Raw genomic sequence first — 26950 nt, 5'->3', positions numbered from 1 at the left:
GGCTAATGGATCATCATACTTTCGTATGCAGCCTGTGGCTGATGGATGCATCATTGCTGGGAGTGTGGCTATGCTGCTGATACAGTGCTCCCTGTTTCCAGTAAGCTGGTACTCATTTTTCCAACCTCAAAAGGATGTCAGGCTGAGTCAACTCATCTGGTATTATTTAATGGCATAACTGGGTCTCAAACTCAAGACCCTAAGATCATAAACCGGGTAATGAGGTCGAAACGATCATGTGTAGGGAGGAGGACATTATATGAGATGGTGTTGTAATGCTTCCTTGAAACCCTGGAGGAAAGAATGCTATGCATAGTGATTGTGAAGTGAATTGTGAAGGCTTGTATATATCCCCGTCAACTTTTTGGGGTCTGACGAAGGGTTATTACCCGAAGCATCCTCTTCGCCTTGGTTAGCGTACCTCAAACAACGTCCTGGTGATATCATCCATCGTTCTACCCATCCACTAACGCAGATCAACACTGGCTTTCACCAGCAAGAGTAGTTCCTCATTCTCCTCTTTCCAGAGTGCTGGTGCTGCCGAAGCAGTTTCTTGGGAAGAGTTATACTGGGTGGTTTGCCATTACCTTTCCAGGCTAGAGTTGGAGAAATTTCTTCATTGTACATGGTATGTATTCTCAGACATATGCACAATGGGATGACCGGGCGTATCTGCATCAATGGCGAGACATGAAGGGGATGTGATGTGCAGTGGCATAAATCCGGGGTGTGCTGTAACACCAACACTCTTCAACGTATTATTTGCATCTATCCTTGATGAAGCACCCCAGAACATGCCACCAGTTGTGAGCATCATGTGCAGATCTGGGAAGATATTCAACCTGTCAAGACCGTGCGTCAGCCAAAGTCAAAAGCATCCTGATTAGAGACCTCCTGTATGCAGACGCACACACAAAGAAGGATCCCCAGGCTATGGCGAATAAGTTATCCGAAGCCTCAAAATTGCGGTTGACAAATCAGCGTTTCAAAGACTAAGATCAAGTACCAACTGGCACCTGGCAAACAGCTTGAAACACCCATCATTGCAGTTGTTGGCACAACTCTCAATGTTGTCAAAAAGTTAGCTTCTCTTGGAAGTGTGCTTGCAACAATGCCATGAGAGACGAAGAGATGCATGCCCACATTAAGTAAGGCAGCTCTGCATATGGACGTTTACATGACAGAATATGGAAACAGCAAGGCATCAAACTGGACTAAAAAAATCAAGGCCTATAAGGCCATAGTCTGACCCTGCTCTATGGGGCAGAGGCATGGGTCGCCACATCAATGTCCTGCAGAAATTTCATGAACACCACCTTAACACCATCATGAAGATCCCATAGCAGGACAAAGTCACAAACAATGAGGCGCTGTGCCAAGCCAAGGCCTGCAGCTTATACCCTGCTCTCCATAAGATACAGTTTAGATGGGCCAGTCATGCTTTCAACATGGACAACTAACACATTCCCAAGCAAATCTAGTATGGTGAGATGAACCAATTCAACTGACATCGGGGAAGGCAACATAAACGTTTTAAGTGAACTCTAAATTAGTCCCTCAAAGACTGCAACCTCACCCATGACACTTGGGAGCACCTCGCAGCTGCTGGCCACTATGGAGAGGCCCAGTGAGAGCTGGACTTTTCATTTGAAATAAATGTATGCCAACTGTGTGATTCCAAGTGGCAATGGAAAGACCGAGCTACTATCCAAGCCACTTAACACTGGCACAGCCCAGACCTGCGGACGTGTGTGCAAGTCCCAAATTGGACTTCACAACCACCTGAGTACCCACAGCAGATGCAACCAATCTGGTGGCAGCTGATGGCTCAGATATTCTCTAAACCGAGAAGTCAACACTTGGACTGAGAATGCCAAACAGCCCAAATCATTGACAAAGGGATTACACGTATGATGAATTAGTTAAGAGAGCTGGTGCTTGAGATGGTTCTATAAGCTTGACAAACTCAGGGCAGCCATAATCTTTGGTATGACATCCTATGAGTTTACAGTTACGGGCAAGCACTTTGAGCAAAAATTAAAACTAAATATTTGCCAGCCTGCATTTGAACCCCTTACCTGGAAACCCATTGTTGCGGCGAGAAGGTCGAGCTGCTGGTTGGGTCGTACCACGGTAGGCTGCGTGGCAGAAGTGCCTCCAGGTGATACAGGGGTGGCTTTACCATGAAGCAGCTCCCTAAGGAAAATGGGTAAAATAAAATATGCCCTTGCAGAAAGTTCGACAAGAAAGAGAAAATAAATGAACGACTGGTTCAACCCTGTCATATTCAGGAAATTTCTAAACTCAATTATTTTCAGTTGATGTTAGTGGGATTGATGGGGGACAAAAAGCTTAACGCATATTTCAATTTCAATACCCAAATAGAGATTCATGGAAAAACTAAACAACATTGGATGAGCAGTCAACATGTAGATAGAACAAAAGCACAAGGTTAGTGACAGTAGTAAAAAACAACAATAGTCAAAGGAAAAGCAAGAATAACCAGGTACACGGAGGTGATTAATAAAGGACACTGAATAATAGAGGGTTTTATTACCTCCGCCACCAAAGGTGAACGGACGTTATGTTTTCACCCCTGTCTATTTCTCTTTCTGTCTGTCTGTGAACAGGATATCTCAAAAAGTTGTGGACGGATTCAGACGAAATTTGGTGTAGAGGTTGGGTGTGTGACAAAGAAGAGTTTATCTATTTTGGTGAAGATTTGAATCCGGATCCAGATCAGAGAATCTTTTCAAGTGATTCTTCACCATTGAGTGATGGGGCTAAAAACCAATACATAGCAGGATATCTCAAAAAGTTATGGAAGGATTCCGACGAAATCTGGTGGACAGGTTGGGTGTGTGACAAGGACGAATCGATTCGATTTTGGTGAAGATTCCAATATGGATCCGGATAAGATAATTTTTTTAAAGTGTTTCTTCACCATTGAGTTATAAGGCCAAAAACGATATACTGTGAAAATGAATGAATGAATGAATGATCGTTTTAAGGCCATTTTCCCCGCTAGAGCGAGGGTTAGCCTTGCGGGCCCCATGACAATCATGGTTCCCTGTTTGAGGCAATGTTTTTATGGCCGGATGCCCTTCCTGACGCCAACCCTTAGTCGCCTCTTACGATGCACAGGGATACGGTGTACCTATTCTAAACCGGGGTACACACCGTGATCATCCATCCCAGCAAGCTGGTACTCAATTTTCCGACCTCAGAAGGATGACAGGCTGAGTCAACCCCCCTGGCGTTAATTCAGCGATCGACCGGAATTCGAACCCAGGATCCCAAGCCGGCACCCTAACCGCTAAGCCAACACCAGGCTTATATAGATATATCATGATATAGACATATCATGCTATACAGAGCCTGGTGTATAGCATGATATAACCCTGGTGTTGGGCTAGCGGCTAGGGTGCCGGCTTAGGACCCAAGGATCCTGGGTTCGAATCCCGGTCGATCGCTGAATTAACGCCAGGGGGGTTGACTCAGCCTGTCATCCTTCCGAGGTCGGCACAATTGAGTACCAGTTCACTGGTAATTCCCTGTTTGTCGTTAAAAGGCGGCAAAAAGGGTTCGCGTCAGGAAGGGCATCCGGCCATAAAACATTGCTTCAAAAAGGGGACCAAAAACAACAACAACAACCACGGTTCCCGAAAAAGGCCAACCCCCGCTTGGCGGGGAAAAATGGCCTCTAAAGGTGGTTATATTTTTTTTTTTTTATATGCTATACAGATATACTGTATAGCATGATATTTCAAAACGTTGTGGACATATTATGACAAAATTAGGTGGATAAGGTGGTTAGGTGACAAGAAGAAGCCGATTAGATTTTGGGATACAAAACATAAACTGTTCAGCCTGGATAAATGCTAGACTGAATTTGAAAACATAAAACAGGCCGTGTGAGTGTTTGCCATTTAAAAGCTTTAGTTTGTTACGATTTTGGCTCGGTAAGCTGGCCTGTAACGGTGTTTCCTATAATTTTGGCAAATGCTGAAAAACAAAATTGATGTAAAAATATGTTTAGAAACAATAATTAAGAAATTACAATTCATCAACAGAAGAAAAGCAGTTGTCACATCAGCAAGAGGATGGTGGGATAGATGGCTCAGCTGTAGTTACTCCCCTTGGAGTTGTTTATTATAGTCTTGCTTTTGCTCTTTCAAAACAAGCCCAGAATAGAAATCGTTTCTCGAGTGATGTGGAGGCTGGGCATTGCATGAGTAAGCACTTCTTCAGAAATATATTAAGCAGTCTGTTCGATTTGTTAAGCAACAGCTTGTCGTCCTGGAAATTTCGGTCAATGTTTATAGGTAACCTAGGGAAATTTCCTGCTTCGTGATTTTTTGGGCCTTCTACTGTAGCTAACCCTGATTAATGGCACAACACGGAACGTGGACTATAGCAAACACCAACCCTCAGATCGCATGAGAAATGCAATGGAATATTTATTTATGCTATTCAGTGCCTAACACACAAAAACACACATGATGGAGCCCACACACACACAAACACACATGGTGGAACCTACACACACTGGCGACCACGCAGTTAAAACCCCACCTCACTTCCACAAACAAATCTTTCTCTTTTGATTCTGTATTCAAATCAAAAACCAACCAATCACACCCAGCATGTACCTGGCTAAAGCAGCTGTGCCACCCCCCTGGCATTGGGGGATAAGTGGACCAGGACCACACCAAGTGGGGTCATTTCCTGGAAGGTCATGTGACTTCACATGAGGTCCTGCCCCTCGTGTCGCCTCCATCTGCTGATACGTGCAGGGTGAGAGGTGCAGGAGACCCTTCTGGCCTGGTGAAAAATGAGCCGAGATGATGACCGTCAACTGGCCGAATTGAACATGTGAATATTCTTGAATCGCAACAATCTCATTTTATTGATAACATTGATGACCAATGATACAGGTAATCAATGGAAACACACACTAAACTAGAACGGCACTCAGTCCTGGTTAGCCAGATCACTCAATGGTGAAGAATCACTTTTAAAAAATTCCAATAGTTGGATCCGGATCTGGATCTTCACCAAAATTGAATCGATTCTTCCTGTCACACACACAACGTGTCCATGGAGTTTCGTCGAAATCCATCATTAACTTTTTGAGATATCCCGCAATGTATAATTTTGGCCCTATCTCCCAATGGTGAAGAATCACTTAAAAATTAAATAATTCATATCCGAATTCATATTCAGATTTTCACCAAAATCTAATCTATTTGTACTTGTCAGACAACCAACCTCTCCACCAAGTTTCGTCCAAATCCGTCCCCAACTTTTTGAGATATCCTGCTATGTATCGTTTTTGGCCCGATCTCCCTATGGTGAAGAATCACTTTAAACATTCTACTAACCGGATCTGAATCTTCACTAAAATCTAATCATTTCGTCCTTGTGACATACGCTACATCTCTGCCAATATTGCGTCTGAATCCGTTTACAACTTTTTGAGATATTTTGTTCACAAACAAACAAACAAACAAACAAATGGACAGACACACAGACAGGGGTGAAAACATAACCTCCATCCACCTTTGGTGGCGGAGGTAATAAGAGGCTTCATACATATTAAAGAAACAAGAAAAAGTTTATAAAATTAAGTAACAGACACAAAAGCATAATGTTTAATGTGACAAACAAAAAAAGTCACAAGGTTCACACAACACACGTACTGGTGGGAATTGAAACAATGAACAGAAAACCCAGAGTAATGCACTCGATTTTTGTTATTGTTGTTCCTGAAACAAGTTTTCATTAGACACATGGCTGGGTCATACAACAAGCAGTGAACAAACGTTTTTCAATCACACATTTACGTTTTTCTTCATGACGGACAACAATCCTCAGCTCTCACCATTCTCTCCTCATTTTCTGTTTTAATAATTCCAAGGTGCTGCACACCTCTACTGACCTGTACTGGCCGGTGATGTCACCGTCATCTTTTGTCCATCCTCCGATGAGTTTGCTTCTGGCTGTACGAAGGCAACGGAACAAGTTAAGATTCCCGAGTAGTCATAAGTCTGACAACACGTGGGACAATTATCCCTGGAGCAGAATGTTGAGCAAATTCTGAGGTGTGAGACTTTTACAGGCAGGTTTTAATCAAAAACATCAACTTTCTGGCAATTTGTTTATTGTGGAGGAAATAGAGCGTTCACGTTCCAGAGCGACTGCCATGGGACCTGATTTTGTTCATACCAAAAAATCCCAAATATTTCTAATAAGAAATAAATAATATGAGTAACCAGACAAGTCATTTCAATGCAAGATTTTATTAGGTCCAACAAGCCTGCAAAATGGTTGCCAACCTATGGCTGTCTTTCTGTGATCTATCCTTTTTAAACTAGTTTTTTATACTAGAGACTAGTTTGCTGTGGTTTGGACATGTGATGAGGAAAAAGAATGAAGAACCAATCAAGAAAGAAAGCATGAAATGAGACAATTAGAGGGAAAAGATCAAGAGAATGACAGAGATTAAGGTGGAAGAGATATTAAGAGTGTGGGATTGAGAGAGGAAGATGCTAATGACAAAGGGGAATGCAGAACTTATATCCAAGTGGCCGACTCATAACTGTTGGGATTAAGCAGCAGAGAAGAAGAAGTACAACTCGGCTGGGGTCGGATTCAAACCGCCAACTTCCCAGACTCAGAGTGGACGCTCTAACCATCACAACACTGAGTGTCGTAAATGTTTAACATATTGCTGCACCCAATAAATAAATTGCTCCTCATATCACTTCAATGTCACCTTCGGTTGAGAAAGTTGTAGCGATGGCTTGTAACCCAGCTTCACCAGCATGGCCTCGGCAGCATTTCGCTTGGCAACCTTCTTGAGGAGGCCTGAACCAGTTGCAGCCTCCTCTCCAACCTTGGCCTTTCAATGTGTCGCAAAATACAAGAAAAATAATGATGCCCTCAAAATACAGGTGAGGTTGAAACTACAGTACCATAACCATATGCAAACCTCTAATGATGCTCAAAGGAAATAGACTGTAAAGTTCCAGTTTCTACTCTATATAAAAAAACTAGCAGGAGTAAACTAGCCGGGGGAGCGGGTGGGGGGGGGGGGGGGTGGGGGGGGGGGGAGGAGGCAGGAGAGGGAGTGGTTTAGGAAGGGAGTGGGGAGGGTGGAAGGGGGAGGGATGCGGGATGTGAGGGGAGAAGGAGGAAAATGGTATGCTACATATACATTTTTGGGGGTGGGGGGAGAGGGGGTGGCTTTAACAGGCCCCTCCGCTTTGGGGGAGGGGAATGAGAAGGAGAAAAATTTACTCATGCAAAGAGTGCTTTAACCTCAGTGTTGTCCAAGTAAAAAAGGAAATTGTAATACCCTCTAACCTCAGTGTTGCACAGGTAAAAAAGAAAATTGTAATACAGTACCCTCTGCCACCAACACCAGGTGTTTAGAGGGACTTAGAGGGTATAGAGCACCTCCACCACCAACACATTTACATAGAGAATTTACACCCCTCCCCGGCCAAATGGCATATGTTACCCCCCACACAAAGTTGTATTTGTATTTGTACCCCGAGTAAAGTATATCAGCCTTTATAGCTGGAGTACCCAACATTGCTCAAGCAAAAAAGAAACATTAACATATTTGAAATAAGGGCAAATATAAAGGAAAAGCAATTACATCCAAATCAGAATCCATCACAAATGTCAAATCATCATTTCACCTTTTTGTTGAATATATGCTGCTGAATGTGCCGTTCATCACGTTTCTGAGTTAAGTCTGATGCCGTTCAGGAAGAAGAAGAAGCCTTACTACCAACTTCGAACACTTCCGGAATCATTTGATTTATTTGTGTTCAAATGATTGTGAATTGTTTTGTATTTATTTATGGGAATGTGTACTTGTATATAATTATAACTGTCATTAATCAAAAAGGCTTAGACACTATAGAGCGATTTTTTTTAAATCCCCAAAAACGAACTTGAAAACAAAGGTTTTTGGGGGGGGGGGGGGGGGTTTGCCTAAAACACTCCCAGGCACTCACTGATAAATAGATATAAAATGATCGTTTTAAGGCCATTTTCCCCGCTAGAGCGAGGGTTAGCCTTACGGGCCCCATGACAATTGTTTGAGGCAATTATTTTATGGCCGGATGCCCTTCCTGACGCCAACCATTGGTCACGCTCTTACGATGCGCAGGGATACGGTGTACCTATTCTAAATCGGGGTACACACCGGGATCATTCATCCCAGCAAGCTGGTACTCAATTTGCCGACCTCGGAAGGATGACAGGTTGTCAACCCCCCTGGCGTTAATTCAGCGATCGACAGGGATTCAAACCCAGGATCCCAGGATCCCAAGCGAGCACCCTAACCGCTAAGCCAACACCAACACCAACTCACTGATGAACCTCTGAAAGTTTGATGAAGATCCGTTCAGCCATCTGAGAAAAATGGCGACACACACACACAGACAGACCAACAGGCTTTCTTATAGTATAGATAGGGGCAATACCCCATGGCGCTCACATGGTAGAATAAAGCAGGATACTACACCGACTAAAGGTATTTTAAACAGCATCACAGTATTTTAAACCAACTTCAATGGTTGCTGGGAGACAGGCAGCGTGTAGAATCATACTAACGAAATCATAAGATTTTAAACAAACAAAAAAAATACCTATTTTGGGGGGCTCAAACCTCATGTAGACCTCCTTAGACATCAATTATTTATTTTTCAGAGAAGAAAGCAAATACCTATTTTTGGGGGCAACCTCCTCCCTCCCCCCCCACTCCTTTCCTTCTCCCCCTCTCCCCACCCCACACCACCTCAACACGCCCCCACCCCCGTAGACCGCCTTAGGGGCCGATTCTTTTCATGCCGTGAACAAACTTTGGTACATCACGGGTGATGAAGGTTGTGGTCAAGTTTCATCAAAATCATGTGTGTAGTTTCAGAGAAGAAAGCAAATATCTATTTTAGGGGGTTAGGCGGGTCAAACCTGCACCCACTTTGACCCCCCGTGGACTCCCCTAGATCCTGATTTTCCTTATGCCATGAAAAAAACTTTGGTACATCACAGGTGATGAAGATTGTGGTCAAGTTTCATCAAAATTGTGTCTAGTTTTATTTTGGGGGTCAAACCTGGACCCACTGTTACCCCCGGTAGACACCTTTAGACACCAATATTTTAAATGCCGCTAACAAACTTGAGTTTCGCAATTCCAAGTATAATTTTAGCCAAGTTTGGCGACATTCCCATCAGCAGTTTTGGAGAAGAAGTTGCAAGTGTTTATGGATGGACGTAAAGACGGACGGACGACGTGCCATCGCATAAGCTCCCCGGAACTATGTTCCAGGTGAGCCAATAAAAGGATAAATGCTGGACCCCCTCAATACATCCCAGCAATCACATGCATCAGACTCACCTGAATCACAAACTCATGCCGGTTCAAAGGAAGGCTGCGCTCTAATAGCATCGTGTACTCAGGTTCTCGTTCCTTCTTTCCTTGCTGAATCTGCACCAGACGACTGATTGGATTCAGGTTTTGGTTGACTTCCGCGGTCATCTGGGAGGACAACAAGAAGAGGCAAAAAGGAGATAAAGAGAAGTACATCTCCAATCATCAGTAACTAGTATCGTCATATCTCAACAGGCCATTTGAACAAAAGGGGGTTAAGTAAACATTCTGATCAGATGTACCACACTCTGTGTTACAAAGTGTTGGTTCTGCCAAAGCAGATTCTTGGCCTGGCGCCATGCTAGGCAGTTTGCCATCCCTCTTCTAGCAGTAGTTCTGGCAGTAATTTCGAACTTGGCAATGGTGCTGGCGATATCACAGCTTCCCTTCAAGTAAAGTTACAAAGCCAGAAATGAGACCAGTAAAACAGATCCATCACATAACCAAAAACATCATAAACAAGAAAGAGCAATCAGAGATTGCAAACCCTCACCAGGATGTATCTTCAGTGGTTTTTAAGGCTTTTGCGTTAAAACAAATATGGCGGCTGAACCACGTGACCGATGACATCATTATTATTTTTTCTAAACCAATTAATTCCTAGATTATGGGCAATAAATTTCATCTTGATCGGATGAAGGTTTGTACTTGTCAAATTATGAAGTCATAATGGAGGCACCTATGACATCATCATTAACATATTTTATTCCCCATGGAGAGTTCTTTACAATGAGCCATGTCTCCAATTTTTTTTCTATTCAGCGCTTTCGTTGATATAGAGGTGCAAAGTTTTTCGGTTTTTCCAAGATGGCGGCCGAACCACGTGACCGATGACGTCATCATTATTTTTTTTCCTCCACCAATTTATGCCGACATGATGCTCAAGAAATTTCTTCTTGATAGGATGAAGTTTTGTACTTGTCGAATTATGACGTCATAATGGAGGCACCTATGACATCATCATTAACATATTGTATTACCCATGGAGAGTTCTTTACAATGGGCCATGTCTCAATTTTTTCTATTCAGCGCTTTCGGAGATATAGAGGTGCAAAGTTTTTCGGTTTTTCCAAGATGGCGGCCAAACCACGCGACCTATGACGTCATAAGTATCATTTAAAAAATTATACAGGTGGAGGGGCACCTTTGGTGAAAATTTCCTGTCAATTGGACCAACAGTTGCAGAGAAAATCATATTTATTCTGTGCAGACAAACAAACAGACAAACAAACTAGAAATTGGTCAGAGACCGAGGACTTTTCGGATTGTACTTTTTTATTGACCTTGAGTTTGACCTTTCAAGGTCACTCAAGGTCAAAGGTCATGGTGCCAAATGAAATGTCGTATGTGACTTCCCATTTGTCAGTAACAGTAAGTGTATGCATATCTCTTGTACTTTTAGAGTTATAGTGGTTTGAAATATATTTTAAATGAAAACTCGACCACCCCGATTTCACGTTTTGGGTGACCTTGAGCTTGACCTTGGGCCTAAAGAGTTAAAAATTGGGCACAGTCTATTCCAGGGCAAGGCAAATATGTGTGTAAAGTATGGCGATGCTATGTGCAACGATGTAGACGTAGTACTGCGCACAAACAGACAGACAAACAGACAGACAAACCAACCAACCGACATACTTGCCGGAATTTTGCCGGCAAGTAACAAACAGACAAACAGATGAAAAATCGGTCAGAGACTGAGGACTTGCCGGAATGTACTTTTTTATCTTATGTACTTATTCTTACTTATTCTTATTCTTCCCCTGTGAATGTACTTATTCTTCCCCTGTGAGGTATCACAAGCAGTATTTCAACAATATCGGACAAAAATCATTAAAGTTATTGACAGTTCAGCTTGACCGCGCCATTTTGATATATTTTTGCCCCTAGAGGGCGCAGTGACGAGGCAAACCCAGCAGCGAGTTTCTAATTATAATACGTCTTTATTAATTGCTGTTGTAATCAATCAAGGTAAGTATTCAAATCAAGGCACAGTCTATTCCAGGGCAAGGCAAATATGTGTGTAAAGTATGGCGATGCTATGTGCAAAGATGTAGATGTAGTACTGTGCACAAACAGACAGACAAACAGATTAAAAGTAAACAAGCATTCTGAGTATTGCGTGCAATACATGTCCCCTACCAAAGTTCAAGGTGCCATAACTTTGTCAAAAATGATCGAATATGCAAATTTATGCACGGTTGATGCTGGTTTTCAAACGTGATCTGAGGTATGCTGAGACACATGTGCGTCACGCCTCGCCTCGTTGATAAGCCCGCAAGGTCGCTCCGTGGAGCGGCCTGCACGTATTGCACTGTGTGAATTATATAAATTATTACCAACTCACGGTCTGAGGTACTAGCGATTCAAGACATATCCATTTTTTATGGCACATTGGAGAAGCCAATGCGAGGTTTCTTCTTCCTCAGCTTGTCACAACTCTGTCAAATGCGATCGAGTTAAAAAAAGTCAGAATTTGACCAAATCTGTTTTATTCGTTTGTTAATATACCTCAGCTATTGACAAATCTTAAATTAGAATTGTATTTGCAGTTAAAATGACCGCGACAGGTCGTGTCCAACGATGCTTTCAGTCTGTACATGTGATAAATAATTATCCGCACACTTGATGCCTCTTCTTCTTCACGCAATAACAACTTCTAGCTTCCAGACCGTACATCCAATCATCTTTAAATTCTGCACACTTGTTACTCTTCATGACTTCTACTATAGTATGAAGTTTCACGTCGATCAATAAAGCGATTCAAGAGATATCCATTTTTAAAATATTTTCGTTTAATTAACGATATCTGCCAAACCAAGCGAGCTATCGCAAATTCCAAAAGGACATTTTAGTAGACTGACATGCGGAACAGATCTGTGAAGTTTCCCCTCGATTGGATCACAAATGAGGGAGGGGCTCGGTTTTAAAGGTTCATGCTTAAAAACGTCATAACTCTGAAACCATGTGATGCATGACGTCATGCTCGCTGACTTTTTTGTTCATCATGGGTATGCGATTCTGCCTGCAAAGTTTGGCCTCGATCTGTTCAGCCGTTGCAGAGAAAAAGGGGTTATCGTGTTTTCACGAAAAACAATATGGCGCCCGAACCACGTGACCTGTGACGTCATAAATACCATTAAAATATTCTACAGAACGAGTCCCTCCTATGGTGTAAATTTGATCTCAATCGGTCCTATTATTGCACAGAAAATCTTTTTTAAAGGAAATTAAAACTTAAAATGGCACTGAGTTAAGGATAATCAGAATTGTCAGAATTCCCAAAGTTCAAAGTGCCATAACTTTGTCAAAAATGATCGAAACGTCGTGAAGTTCGAACTTGATCTGTAACTTATCATGAGGAAACGATTTGCCAAGTTTGAAATCATTAGCATTAAGCGTTTAGAAAAAAAGTCCGGAAAACTGTTCTTTGCGTGACGGACTGACGGACTGACAGACTGACGGACGGAGGGACGGCGTGCAAACCTATAGTCCCCTCTGGTGTACACCGGTAGGGGGACTAATAATGACCTCTGCCAAAGTTCAAACGACGTGGGTTTAATCTCTACATGAGAGAATTCCACAAAGCTATTTGGGCGGTGTATAAGCTAACAGATCGCTGCCTCCATCGATCTTGCCAAGGCCGTAACACCTATCGCTCAAAATCCTTTTAACTGTTGACTTGGTAGTTTTTACAATGAAGGAAACACCTATCAGGAGTACATACTAGAGTCCCTTTATATACAGAGTTGCGACATAGAGGGTCCGGAAAAATCTAGTCACGTGATTGCGTGGAGCCATTTTGAGTCCATCGCAGACAGGATCAGGATCGGACGCATATCGGTCAGCGTTTTAACGTTCCCGCTGTATGCAGCGTTCTCATTCGTGTTTTACATCGATTTTACGACAAAATGACAGGTTGTAGCGCCTGTGGGTGCACAAATAGAACGGAGAAGGGATTCAAGATGTATAGATTTCCATCAGATGCTAAAAGACGGAAAATCTGGGAGAACAGAGTCAGTCGTGTTGGATGGAAAGTAACTTCTTCGTCAGTTCTCTGCCAGGTCAGTGTGATGGTGGTAATGGTCCCATATGCGTATATTTGTGTGCTGCGAGTGAGACTGGCCTTTGCTTTGGCTTTACAGGCTTGTTATCCATTGCTCGTGGATTAATTAGCACTTGAAGGGGAAGGCATCTTTATTTAAAATTTGAGCATGTATAGTTGTATACTCTGTTTTGAGGTACATGAATCAAAACTTACAAATTGTTGTTTATATACATGTACCAATGCCCTCTGCTAAAGGCACTTTCCTGCCTGTGGTAGTTAGTACTCCAACAAGTGAATGACATGCTTTGTTTTTAACAAAATTATGTAATTTGCTATAAAAGTGGAAGGTTACAGGTTCACGGTTTGAGTATTAATCGTAAATGAGTTCAAAGCCTTTCACAATGGTCTCTGAGACCTTCATAAAACAAATAATAAAATAAGTTTTATTTTTTGTACTTTCACATGGAAGATAGGATTATTGTCATTCAAAATTTTCAATGATGCTTCAGAAAGAATTTGCTAGAAACCAATTCATGCCAGTGATACAGTTGTATGCCACAACTGAGAAAGGGGGGGGGGGGGGCATGCATTGAATGTATGTATTTGTCTCTGTTGATTTGAATGTGTGAGGACATTAACTTGTGTTTGTGTGTGTGACTTTCAATTTATAATTTGTATAGCACATGCGTGTATGTGTGTGTGTGTGATTGTAAATATGTAATTTGTATATGTATTAGAGAGTGTGTGTGAGAGAGAGAGAGATAGGGAGTGTGTGTGAGAGAGAGAGAGAGAGAGAGAGAGAGAGAGTGTGTGTGTGAGAGAGAGAGAGAGAGAGAGAGAGTGTGTGTGTGAGAGAGAGAGAGAGAGAGAGAGAGAGTGTGTGTGTGTGAGAGAGAGAGAGAGAGAGAGAGAGAGAGAGTGTGAGAGTGAGAGAGAGTGTGAGAGAGAGTGTGAGAGAGAGTGTGAGAGAGAGAGTGTGAGAGAGTGTGAGAGAGTGTGAGAGAGTGTGAGAGAGAGTGAGAGTGAGAGTGAGAGTGAGAGTGAGAGTGAGAGTGAGAGAGAGAGAGTGAGAGTGAGAGTGAGAGTGAGAGTGAGAGTGAGAGTGAGAGTGAGAGAGAGAGAGAGAGAGAGAGAGAGAGAGAGATAGAGATAGAGAGGGGGTAGGGGGGCTAATCTATTTTTGGTGGGATTAATATATGATCGGCAACATGCAGCAAAGTTTAGATTAATAATTTAAATATGAAAATTAAACAAACACAAATATATACCCACACATGATAAACAAGGTCAAACAACTGCAGAAATACAAAGATAACTCTTAACATTGTATTGTACATGTACATGTATAAGCAGGGAGGTGAGAGTTCGAGTCTCGCTCTCGCCTCCCTGAAATTAAAATGAGGCTGAAATAAGCAGCACGTGTACCTGTCTAGTTCATTCCTTCTTTGTCATGGTTCTAAATGTCTGTGACTGTTAAATCACAACCAGCTCTGTGATTTTCTTCTTTATCATATGGCTCTTAGTTGTCATAAATCTTCTATTTTGTCATCTTCACATAATTTGTTCATTATCAACATGGAAAAGACCATTCCCATCTCTCATACATAGAGAACATAATGGAATACACGGTTCAATGCACTAGCGCCATACGGCGGCTCCGCACTGAATGGACTCAAAATGGCGTCAAATCGTTAGTTGTCGCTACTCTCTCTATAAAGGGACTCTAGTACATACGACATAGCGATTGTGAATGTGACAGATCTGAGGCGTCTTTTGCTTCACATCACAGTGACGGCGAGCACCAACATGGCGGATGTAAGATTAAAATCTGGCTTCAAGCCCCCTCACCACCCAAAGCCTTCAACCAGACATAATAACACGCTTCTCCCCCTTCATTCCCGTTCTTCAAAGCAAAGCGGTAAAAATTGTTGTATTGCCATTATATATTACTAGCAACGGTACCCGCCCTAAGTGCGGGGCTTCAATTGGGAGGCGCAAATGATTGGGCCATCGTTTTGGGTGACCTTGAGCTTGACCTTGGGCCTAGAGAGTTAAAAATTGGGCACAGTCTATTCCAGGACAAGGCAAATATGTGTGTAAAGTATGGTAATGCTATGTGCAACGATGTAGACATAGTACTGCGCACAAACAGACAGACAAACCAACCAACCAACATACTTGCCGGAATTTTTTCCGGAAAGTAACAAACAAACAAACAAACAAACATACTTGCCGGATTTTTTTCCGGCAAGTAACAAACGGACTCAAATGCAATACCTGGCCCCATCCTACCTGGCTGACCTCCTCTCCAGACACACTCCCACCCGCAACCTCCGCTCTGCTGGTACCAACCTCCTGACACACCCCATCCGGACCAAATTTAGATCCTGGGGGGACAGGGCCTTCTCCATCGCTGCTCCCACCCTCTGGAACTCGCTACCTCACACCATCAGAGACTCCTCCTCACTCACCACATTCAAAACATCACTCAAGACCCACCTGTTCAACACTGCATTCAACATTTAACCCACAGCATCTAACCCCTGACTATCTCCTCTCCTTCTCCCTCCTTTGTGCTTTGAATATTTCCCTATTGATTCTTCTTTTTTGCAATTGTTTTTATGTTTTGCTATGCATTATGTTTTGCACTCTGTCAAAGCGTCTTTGGGCTTCCTGAAAAGCACTATATAAAATAAATGCATTATTATTATTATTATTATTACTAGGGCATGCCCGTACTATATATATATCTAAAATTATATCCCCCCCCCCTCTATTTACATGAAATGGTTTGGTCCAAAGCGAACGGCTTGCGAGTACGGTGACAATCCCCCCCCCTCTATTTACATGGAATGGTTTGGTCCAAAGCGAACGGCTTGCGAGTACGGTGACAATCCCCCCCCTCTATTTACATGAAATGGTTTGGTCCAAAGCGAACGGCTTGCGGAGTTTGGTAAAGAAATCGCCATAGCGTGCACAAACGCGCAGGAAAGCGAAAGAATCGCAAATTAGTTTTAATTAGTTTTAAAACATAGTTTAACGCCAACATAGTTTGCCAACGTGAAATAAATGAATACGCTCTCAAATGTGCCGTCCGAGGCAGAGTCTGTTCGCCACGTTCGGCACACGTGATAACTCGCTGCTCTCTGATTGGTTGAATCGTTTTTTGGACATAGCTCGGTAACTACTTGTCCGATTAATATGAAACCTTGAAAAGGCACATCCTCGGGTCCCCAGCAATATACCTGGCAAGTTTCAAGTATATCGGACCCGTGGTTGTCGAGAAACAGCGGTCACAGACATACATACATACATACATACATACATACATACATACACACAGAGATTACTGGAATTATAGATAGATTATTACTCTCTCCTCTGGTGAGGGTAATTAGAATGTGAGTACGTCTATAAAGTATTGTTACGAATTTGGTGGAGCAATATGTAGAGCAGAGTAGATCTGAGTAGGTAACATGCTTCGAGATGTCATGATAAGGAACACTTCCTGTAATAAGTCATGCGTCGGCATTTGTCGGGTTAAGATGTATGATTGTGGATCTACCAGGAGATTCATGTGTTAGTTAGTGTAGGGAATAATGAGTAAAGCCCTTGTATGTCTCACCTGGTCGTCAAACCTTTGTCCATTATGGCACTGCAGACCACATAAACACTAGTTAGGACCTTTAGTACAACACTAAATGACGCCTTCCCCCTGACATGACTTAGGAAGAAATCAGGCTAGAACACCGCCACAATTGGCCGCCACCATTTACACCTCCGAGAGGCCTATCCACCTCGCATAGCACGTGCTGTGACCAAGGAGCAGGAGCGGGAGTGGAGTGACGCAGTGGGCGTGACCTGGACGAGCCGGGGGAGGCTCTGATTGGCTGAGCAGTGCGCCAATGCTGACGTCATCGGCCAGAGATATTTACGGGGACCGGACGCCATTTTGGAGAGTTAGTTGCCGAACGCCTTGCTGGAGAGAGTTGGACGAGAGTGGGAGATGAGATCAGAGCCCCGTCCTGAGTTGAGCAGGAGGAGTGAGGAAGTTGAGTGACATTCCTGGTGCAGTCCAGAGCAGCTGGGTTCGCAGAATTGGCAGTTGGGCCATAGGGAGTTGCTGAACGCCAGTTTGCCGAACGCCATTGGGCAGTCGAGTCGATACGAGGAGTTATCTTCAGCAGCCCGGTCGAGTCGTTCAGAGATCCCGACCCGAGTTGAGCTGAGGTGTAGCCCAAGTGGAGCTTTGCTGGTGCTTTTGGAGGTTGGTGCACGGACCTCGTTGGCGGCGAGAAGATCGGAGCTTGGAGCGGGACCTCGTGGTGTGCGGTCGGGCCGGGCGGGGCGGTGCTGGACAGCAGCGGAAGAAGACGACAAGACAAGCTAAGCCGAGCTCCGCGTGTACATTTTACAAGACGTGTTTCTTTCTTCAATTCATCTCCCTCGTCTCGTGTTTGATATCTGTTGTGTGCGGGATCCCGATTTGGCTACCTTATTTTATTTCCGGCGCGTGTTTTTCCTGTCCTTGCCTTTTTCCTTCAATAAACCATTGCATTACTTTTTGTATATAATACCTGAACGCAGTTTACCGGGTGATTGATTTGATAGTTAAGGCTGCTGGGACTTGTGCTGCTTCCCTCCATTCCGCGCGCTTAGGTGTGTTCGATTTTGGAATCCGGCATTGAGCTTCCGCCTCGGAGTTAAAGCCATCGTGATCGGCATCCGCGATGTGCCTGATATAAATTTCGGCGGTTGCGCGACAGTATGTACATTCGTTTGCTGGCATTTATTTTCATCAAGCCTCTTTATTTGTGCATTTTAATTCCGTGACAGTTTGAGTTAATCTATCCAGGTGCGAAGAAGTCGGGTGGAAGCCGTCCAGGTAAGTTCGTCATCCTCCTTTCCCTCGTGTGTAAAGAATATCTGTCATGTTTGGATTGAACGCCTTGAAGTATAGCTCGTTGGGTCATCCGTGTCACCCTGCGATGTTCACTACAGGGTAGTCACACGACAACTGGTGTCAGAAGTGTGGGATTCGAACCTCGGACACTCGGTGTCTGAAGGTTGCGAGTTCGACACCCGTTGAGGGCAAATTGCGCTCAGCTTTCGGTATTCAAAATTTTTAACGATTGTCTTTCTCTCATCAAGGGGGAGGCGATTGTAGTACCGGGGTGTCCAAATTCTATAGTTTATTGGTGTGCAAAGCGCAACATCACGTTTTCGAAAAAAAAAGAAAAAAATCTGCGGTAAATTATGCGCAAGGGGAAAAACCGCCGGCCAGAATGTAATGGCGGACGTGAACAGCATGGCTGAGCGACTGGGGGGATCCCAAAGAGTATGGAAGTAAGCCGGAGATAGAGGGATTAGAGGATAGGAGTGGAACCTCCCCCGTCCCGAGCATGAGACCCTCCACCCCCCCCCCCCCCCCAAACATGAGGGAGCTGGGAACAATGGGAACGGGTGCGGTGGCCGACCGGGTCTCGCGACAAATTATAATGGAACAAATGAGGGGAATGAGTGAACGAATGAAGGGAGAAATGAGGGGAATGGAGGAACGAATGGAAAACAAGTGAATCCTCTTGGATTGCGCTGAGGTTCGGGCATGGAATTTCTAGGAGGAAGTATAATTTGTATGCAATGAAAGTACATGTAATATGGGATCGAGTAAGATCGAGTAAGCTTCACCAGTGCGCGTGCGCGAATTTACGTCACGTCGGCAGCGAGAAGGCGTTCCCCAACACGAACCAATCAGGAACTGCCACGCCCACTTATATGATCTCAGAATTCCTGTGACAGGAATTAGCGTTACACTGGCTGGAAGTCATTCGCTAGAGGCGCTTCCTCAGCGCCAATCACCAGTGCGCGTGCGCGAATTTACGTCACGTCGGCAGCGAGAAGGCGTTCCCCAACACGAACCAATCAGGAACTGCCACGCCCACTTATATGATCTCAGAATTCCTGTGACAGGAATTAGCGTTACACTGGCTGGAAGTCAATCGCTAAAGGCGCTTCCTCAGCGCCAATAATAGGAGGGGAATGACCGACGAAATGAGGGGTAATATGAAGGGAATGGGTGACAAAATCGATGGAATAGAGAGCAACATGAGGGACATAAAAGAGGATGTTAATAGAAATGGGTAACAGATGGGAGGAATAAGTGACTTAATGGAAGAACAAAAGAATAAAATTGGGGCACAGGAGACGGCATGTTTGGATGGAAATTGGGAATGCTTGGAAGTAAATGGGGAATGTTTAAATGGAAATGACCTGGAAGACTGTCGGGCTGGTGTGGATGTCACAATGCAACAACAAGGAAAGGAACTGGGACTTGTGCAGCACCAGGGCGGTTGTGCGGATCAACAGGGGGTACGAATAGTAGAGGTCCATGTAACGGAACCAGACCGGGTGTGCATAGATGAAGACCTGTTGGGTCCACAATTGATTGATGATGATGATGATGAGAATGATTGGACACAGAGGCTGGATACCTTGTACAGTATCATCGAGGAAGCGGTTGCTCTGGCCCAACAGAGTCTGGGAGTTGAGGTGAGTCGGTCCGTGGAATATCCCCAGGATGAGATTCACGTGACCGAGGGGACCCTCACCACGAACCACAATTGGGTACAAGAGGCTCCGAAATTGCATACCCAGCAGGGGGGGAGGGGTGTTTTGGCTCCGAGCTTGATTCAGGCATGGAAGAGTTGGGAGAAAGAGCATTGGAAAAACTGGTCCCTTGTCTGTCGGGGCGCCGCCCGAACGAGTGTCTCGGGCCGGCAGAATCACCAGACCCTTGTGGGGGTTAAGACCTCCGGGGATCCGAGGTGGTTTCTCACAGGTACCTGGGATGGTGTATTATGAGGACCACTAGGGGGAGGTGTTGCAGGTTGCGCTTTTGTGGCAGCACAAAGTTACAACAAGGGTCTGATGTTGTGACTACCCGCACCCGGGCATGCGGCCTGACAGCCTCTCCCTGAGACTCTGGGACAGCCAACATGTGGTGACCTGTGTGGAAGTGTAAATTAATTATTTGTGTACTTAATTTGTGAACTGAGTGACTTTCTTGAGCCTCAACCGCTTGCTGCATCACTTGAGTTGTAATTGCTTGATTAAGCTTCATTAATATATGTAGATTAGCATAAATTGTTTCTTTATAAGGTCTACCAGTTATAAGTATTTTCTCCTTAGTAAAGGGAGCTGAGACCAGGGTCAAATCGTTACCTGTAGCTGAAGGGCAAGTTCGTGTGCAATCTCGTGTGCAATCTCCATGGCAATGCCGGCACGAGTGCGCTTTCTTTTCCACTTTGCAATGATAGGAACAAAACCAAAGGATAGTTTTCTTCAATTAATGTCTATATAATCAATAAATATACTCTTTATATAACATCTATCTATATTATAATAGCCGTAGATGATTCTGTCTGTCTGTCTGTCTGTTGGGCGTCTGCCCGGGGTGTGGCTTACTCGGTTTGCAGAGTAGCTCCACCCATTCTGGGAGTGGCTTCGCTTCATATAAACAAATATCCACCATTTTATTAACTCGCATAGCTTTGAGGCCTGTTTTGTAGGCCCGTGGTGTCTTGCTCTCTCTCCCAGTTTTATTTCAAATCAAATTCGATATATCATTTCATTTTTCACAGTCGCTAACATAGTTTTAGACTCGGTTGAAAAAAAACGGGAAGAAAATCCGATGAAAGTTGCCGTTTATAGAACGAAATGAATTCTCAAACGCCTGTAACTTCAAGGCCATTGAGTCTCTCTCACGCCTTTATCTCCAATCTAACTCACCATATGATTTCATTTTTATCGATGGTTTTGGACTCGGTGTCAGCAACGCGGGAAAATGCAGAGATATATTTTTTAAAATACACCATATCACCGCCCACCGCCCAATATGTATCATACACCGCCCAACATGTATCATACACCGCCCAACATGACAGACGGCAACATGTCGACATTATCGCTTTTTCTTTAAACCGAGTGAACCGAGCCGAACCGAATGAATTCACCGTTTACTTTTGATGACAGTCGTCACAAAACGACATATATTTCTTCGTTTTTATTTCATTCAACATTATTAGCCGGAAGTAAAATATGGTTCAGGAAATTACCGAGAGATATTTCTTCGTTTCTTTATTTATTAGTTATTTGCGCATACACTTTAAATAGGTTTATTTGAAATCTTTAATTTTCACAATGTAATATATTTGTCATTTGATGATGATGAGACACTTCCTCTTGACTCGTGACAATTCATGCGTTGCGTGGAAACTTCCATTTCCAAAATGAATGACACAGTCGATGAAGAACGACTCGGTGTCAGCAACGCAGGAAAATGCAGAGATATATTTTTAAAAATACACCATATCACCGCCCAACATGACACAGACAGCAACATGTCGACATTATCGCTTTTTCTTTAAACCGAGTGAACCGAGCCGAACCGAATACACCGAGTGAATTCACCGAGCGAATTTCATCCAATTCCACCGAGTTTCATGAAATTACAGAGAGATATTTCTTCGTTTTTATTTTATTCGTTACCAGCAGAAGTACCCAGCGTTGCTGGGCAGGGGAGGCGGGAAGGGCACGTACACTTTAAACATGTATATACATGTGGGACGTGTGTGTGTGTGTGTGTGTGTGTGTGTGTGTGTGTGTGTGTGTGTGTGTGTGTGTGTGTGTGTGTGTGTGTATATATGTGTGTGTATGTGTGTGTGTATGTAGGCTAACCCCCGCTCTAGCAGGGAAAATGGCCTTAAAATGCATGTTGTTGTTGTATGTGTATATATATATATGTCTGTGTGTGTGTATGTGTGTATATGTGTCTGTACGTGTGTGTGTCTGTTTTTGTGTGTGTGTGTGTGTGTGTGTGTGTGTGTGTGTGTGTGTGTGTGTGTGTGTGTGTGTGTGTGTGTGTGTGTGTGTAGATGTATATATGTGTATAATGTGCATATATGTGTATATGTGGATACATATGTGTATACATATTTGCATATGTGCATATGTGTATATGTGTCTGTACATGTGTGTGTGTGCGTGTGTGTGTGTGCGTGTGTGTGTGTGCATGTGTGTCGATGTACGTGTGTGTGTATGTGTATATGTGTGTGGGTGTATATGTGTGTGTGTGTGTGTGTATATGTAAACATGGGCCGGTGTGTGTGTAAAGTGTGAGGAGGTATTGGAGAGGAAAATGCAGAGATATATTTTTTTAAATCGCGCCATGATGATAAACGAAAATACACCGCCTAAAATAACAGTCGACATATCTATCTATAATTCCAGTAATCTCTGTCTGTCTGTCTGTACGTCTGTACGTTTGTCTGTGACCGCTGTTTCTCGACAACCACGGGTCCGATATACTTTTAACTTGCCAGGTATATTGCTGGGGACCCGAGGATGTGCCTTTTCAAGGTTTCATATTAATCGGACAATTACTTACCGAGCTATGTCCAAAAAACGATTCAACCAATCAGAGAGCAGCGAACGATCGCGTGTGCCGAACGTGGCGGGCACACTCTGCCTCGGATGGCACATTTGAGAGCGTATTCATTTATTTCACGTTTGCAAACTATGTTGGCGTTAAACTATGTTTTACAACTAATAAAAACGAATTTGCGATTCATTCGCTTTCCTGCGCGTTTGTGCACGCGATGGCGATTTCTTTACCAAACTCCGGAAGCCGTTCGCTTTGGACCAAACCATTGCATGTAAATAGAGGGGGGGGATTGTCACCACTCGCAAGCCGTTCGCTTTGGACCAAACCATTTCATGTAAATAGAGGGGGGGGATATAATTTTAGATATAGATATAGTACGGGCATGCCCTAGTCTATCTATAATTCCAGTAATCTCTGTACGTCTGTACGTTTGTACGTTTGTTTGTTTGTCTGTGACCGCTGTTTCTCGACAACCACGGGTCCGATATACTTTTAACTTGCCAGGTATATTGCTGGGGACCCGAGGATGTGCCTTTTCAAGGTTTCATATTAATCGGACAATTACTTACCGAGCTATGTCCAAAAAACGATTCAACCAATCAGAGAGCAGCGAACGATCGCGTGTGCCGAACGTGGAGGACACACTCTGCCTCGGATGGCACATTTGACAGCGTATTCATTTATTTCACGTTTGCAAACTATGTTGGCGTTAAACTATGTTTTAAAACTAATAAAACCGAATTTGCGATTCATTCGCTTTCCTGCGCGTTTGTGCACGCGATGGCGATTTCTTTACCAAACTCCGGAAGCCGTTCGCTTTGGACCAAACCATTGCATGTAAATAGAGGGGGGGGGGGATTGTCACCGTACTCGCAAGCCGTTCGCTTTGGACCAAACCATTTCATGTAAATAGAGGGGGGGGATATAATTTTAGATATAGATATAGTACGGGCAATGCCCTAGTATTTAAAATTCGTCACACACATTCATGCCCGTGGGATTCCCACGGGTGGGAATCCCACGGGCATGGATGTGTGTGACATTTCGACATATTGAGTTAGATGCTGCGCCTGCACATTCAGTTATATAAAATGGTTACTGGCAATTGATCACATCCACAAATGATGTAATCCACACAATTTATGTACTTTACATAACGTTAATAGGAATACATGCCCGTGTAGATGGGAATGACATATAATTCACCTAAAACGTTGAAGCAACCGCGTAATGTTGCGGTGATGTTTAACTCTGAGTGAGAATAGTTCTAAATTTTAAAAACTTTCTTCTGATATTTGTGATTTATTTCAAACAAACTGTATTTCCCTGCTAGTAATCATTATATTCTGCGAATAGTTATGTATGTAGACTCCACTATATAATACAAGTTTGTGAAAAGTTACAAGTTGCGGAAAACTTCTAAACTTGTTATCAGGGAGGCTGTCAAGGTCAAACCAGGGCTGCATATCTATGCACACCTGAACTTGTTATCAGGGAGGCTGTCAAGATCAAACCAGGGCTGCATATCTATGCACACCTGAACTTGTTATCAGGGAGGCTGTCAAGGTCAAACCAGGGCTGCATATCCATGCACACCTAAACTTGTTATCAGGGAGGCTGTCAAGGTCAAACCAGGGCTGCATATCTATGCACACCTGAACTTGTTATCAGGGAGGCTGTCAAGGTCAAACCAGGGCTGCATATCTATGCACACCTGAACTTGTTATCAGGGAGGCTGTCAAGGTCAAACCAGGGCTGCATATCTATGCACACCTGAACTTGTTATCAGGGAGGCTGTCAAGGTCAAACCAGGGCTGCATATCTATGCACACCTGAACTTGTTATCAGGGAGGCTGTCAAGGTCAAACCAGGGCTGCATATCCATGCACACCTGAACTTGTTATCAGGGAGGCTGTCAAGATCAAACCAGGGCTGCATATCTATGCACACCTGAACTTGTTATCAGGGAGGCTGTCAAGATCAAACCAGGGCTGCATATCTATGCACACCTGAACTTGTTATCAGGGAGGCTGTCAAGGTCAAACCAGGGCTGCATATCTATGCACACCTGAACTTGTTATCAGGGAGGCTGTCAAGATCAAACCAGGGCTGCATATCTATGCACACCTGAACTTGTTATCAGGGAGGCTGTCAAGGTCAAACCAGGGCTGCATATCCATGCACACCTAAACTTGTTATCAGGGAGGCTGTCAAGGTCAAACCAGGGCTGCATATCTATGCACACCTGAACTTGTTATCAGGGAGGCTGTCAAGGTCAAACCAGGGCTGCATATCTATGCACACCTGAACTTGTTATCAGGGAGGCTGTCAAGGTCAAACCAGGGCTGCATATCTATGCACACCTGAACTTGTTATCAGGGAGGCTGTCAAGGTCAAACCAGGGCTGCATATCTATGCACACCTAAACTTGTTATCAGGGAGGCTGTCAAGGTCAAACCAGGGCTGCATATCCATGCACACCTAAACTTGTTATCAGGGAGGCTGTCAAGGTCAAACCAGGGCTGCGTATCCATGCACACCTGCCGTGCACACCTGCCGAGCGATAACTATAAGTCTCAAAGCAGCTTTTGTCTTTGCAAAACCCGTTTCCTTTGATTTTATGTTCCTCTCCATATTTTAGTTTACAGTCAACATGATGTAACCTATATAACAAATCTCTTTACTTGTTAGTAAACATGAATAAGTATATATTGTAGTGTGTTAAGCTTACATTACAAAGTGTTAACATCCGTAATCGATTAGGTACCCTTTATCCCTTTGGAGGAAAGATAGTTTCTTAGGAACTGGGGCTGGAGAAATACCTTTCCCTGGGGAAATGAATTTCACACTTTCTTGTAAGGCTTACAAACTGTGGTTAATGTTCTATTAGTTTGATACACCATATGTTAATGTGCTGAGACAAGATGGTAACTGTATTAAGACACAACAAGATATAACTGCATCTCTATAAGGTAGAAAAGTATTGAAAACTAACTTTCTGTGAACTATACTCCCCCAAGCTGACAGAGCAGATTAACGACCCAGGTGGACATTGTCAGAGCCTTGCTTTCTCGAAAGCCATGTAATTTGTTTGTACTGAAGAGAAAAACATCACACATATCTTGCACCAACATAAAAATCAGACCCATTGACACCAAGGGCTAGGGGGGAGAGATAACAATCCTGTCTAGCTTATCTTACATGCAACGGTGTTGAAGAAACGACCTGCCTTACCGTGGACGGACCAAAAGGTGGTGCCAGAGACTACAAAATGCTGCGACCTTCACTTATAGTTTGCTAAACTTTCTGAACTTTGTTATCTTTCTTCCTCGTCCACCGATCTTTGCCCCTCGCCATTCCTTACTCCTCCCATCAGCCCCAACCTCACTTCTTTCTTCCCAGTTGGTATAAAGAATCTGCCCTGGACCAGAGATGTGAGGATTTTGCTTCAGAACTTTGTTAGGATTTCACTTGTTTCCTTTGATCAGGATTTCACTTGAGAACTTTGATGTGGGATTTGTTTAGGATTTAGTTTGAGGATTTTGCAGCGTGTTTTTCTTGAATTGGGATTTCTGCTAAAGGGTTTTGTGTTTCTTTGACGTATATCTTCCTTGTAACCTAAGTGAGGTCCTCCACGGGAATTAAAATCTGTCAATCATCTTCTGACAAGTTTGGACATTGGATTCTTGATTAGTCAATTATTTCAAGTCTAAATTTCTACGACCCCTGCCATGCTGTTCTGGTCTATGGACGTGGGTCGAACCACATGGACAGGAATGTTATAGCCTACTGGACAACCATTGTGGCATCTGTGGAACGTAATGGTGTGAGCATGATCTGGGATTGAAGAATGGGAATTTGTAAAGAGCCGAGCATATGGGGCCATGCTCGGCTGGCAGGTGTACGGAGAAGCACCCTTCTTTGGTGAAGATAGCGAAATGTGGAAAAATTGGCATGGGTAATCTGAGGGTTAGATGTAAATTTAAGGGTGAATTTTGTGAGGCCATGGTGGACA

General features: G+C 43.6%; 1 protein-coding gene across 4 annotated transcripts in view; it reads right to left on the bottom strand.

Annotated features, from left to right (window-relative positions):
* Positions 1 to 26950, bottom strand: part of LOC137438931 (double-stranded RNA-binding protein Staufen homolog 2) — a 76069-nt gene that overhangs the window by 16209 nt on the left and 32910 nt on the right. For all 4 annotated transcript variants that reach the window (XM_068134413.2, XM_078767439.1, XM_078767438.1 and 1 more), the window contains 5 exons: positions 9416 to 9556; positions 6779 to 6904; positions 5942 to 6002; positions 4653 to 4824; positions 2079 to 2196 (listed from right to left, as the gene is read on the bottom strand). In XM_068134413.2, the coding sequence (XP_067990514.2) occupies positions 2079 to 2196; positions 4653 to 4824; positions 5942 to 6002; positions 6779 to 6904; positions 9416 to 9556 (618 nt within the window). The remainder of the gene's footprint in view (positions 1 to 2078; positions 2197 to 4652; positions 4825 to 5941; positions 6003 to 6778; positions 6905 to 9415; positions 9557 to 26950) is intronic.

This window comes from Myxine glutinosa, chromosome 13 (assembly GCF_964187855.1).
Source record: "Myxine glutinosa chromosome 13, kmMyxGlut1.1, whole genome shotgun sequence".
Taxonomy (NCBI): Eukaryota; Metazoa; Chordata; class Myxini; order Myxiniformes; family Myxinidae; genus Myxine; species Myxine glutinosa.
Note: the sequence above shows the minus strand (reverse complement) of the source record. Positions and strands in the feature narration are given on the sequence as shown.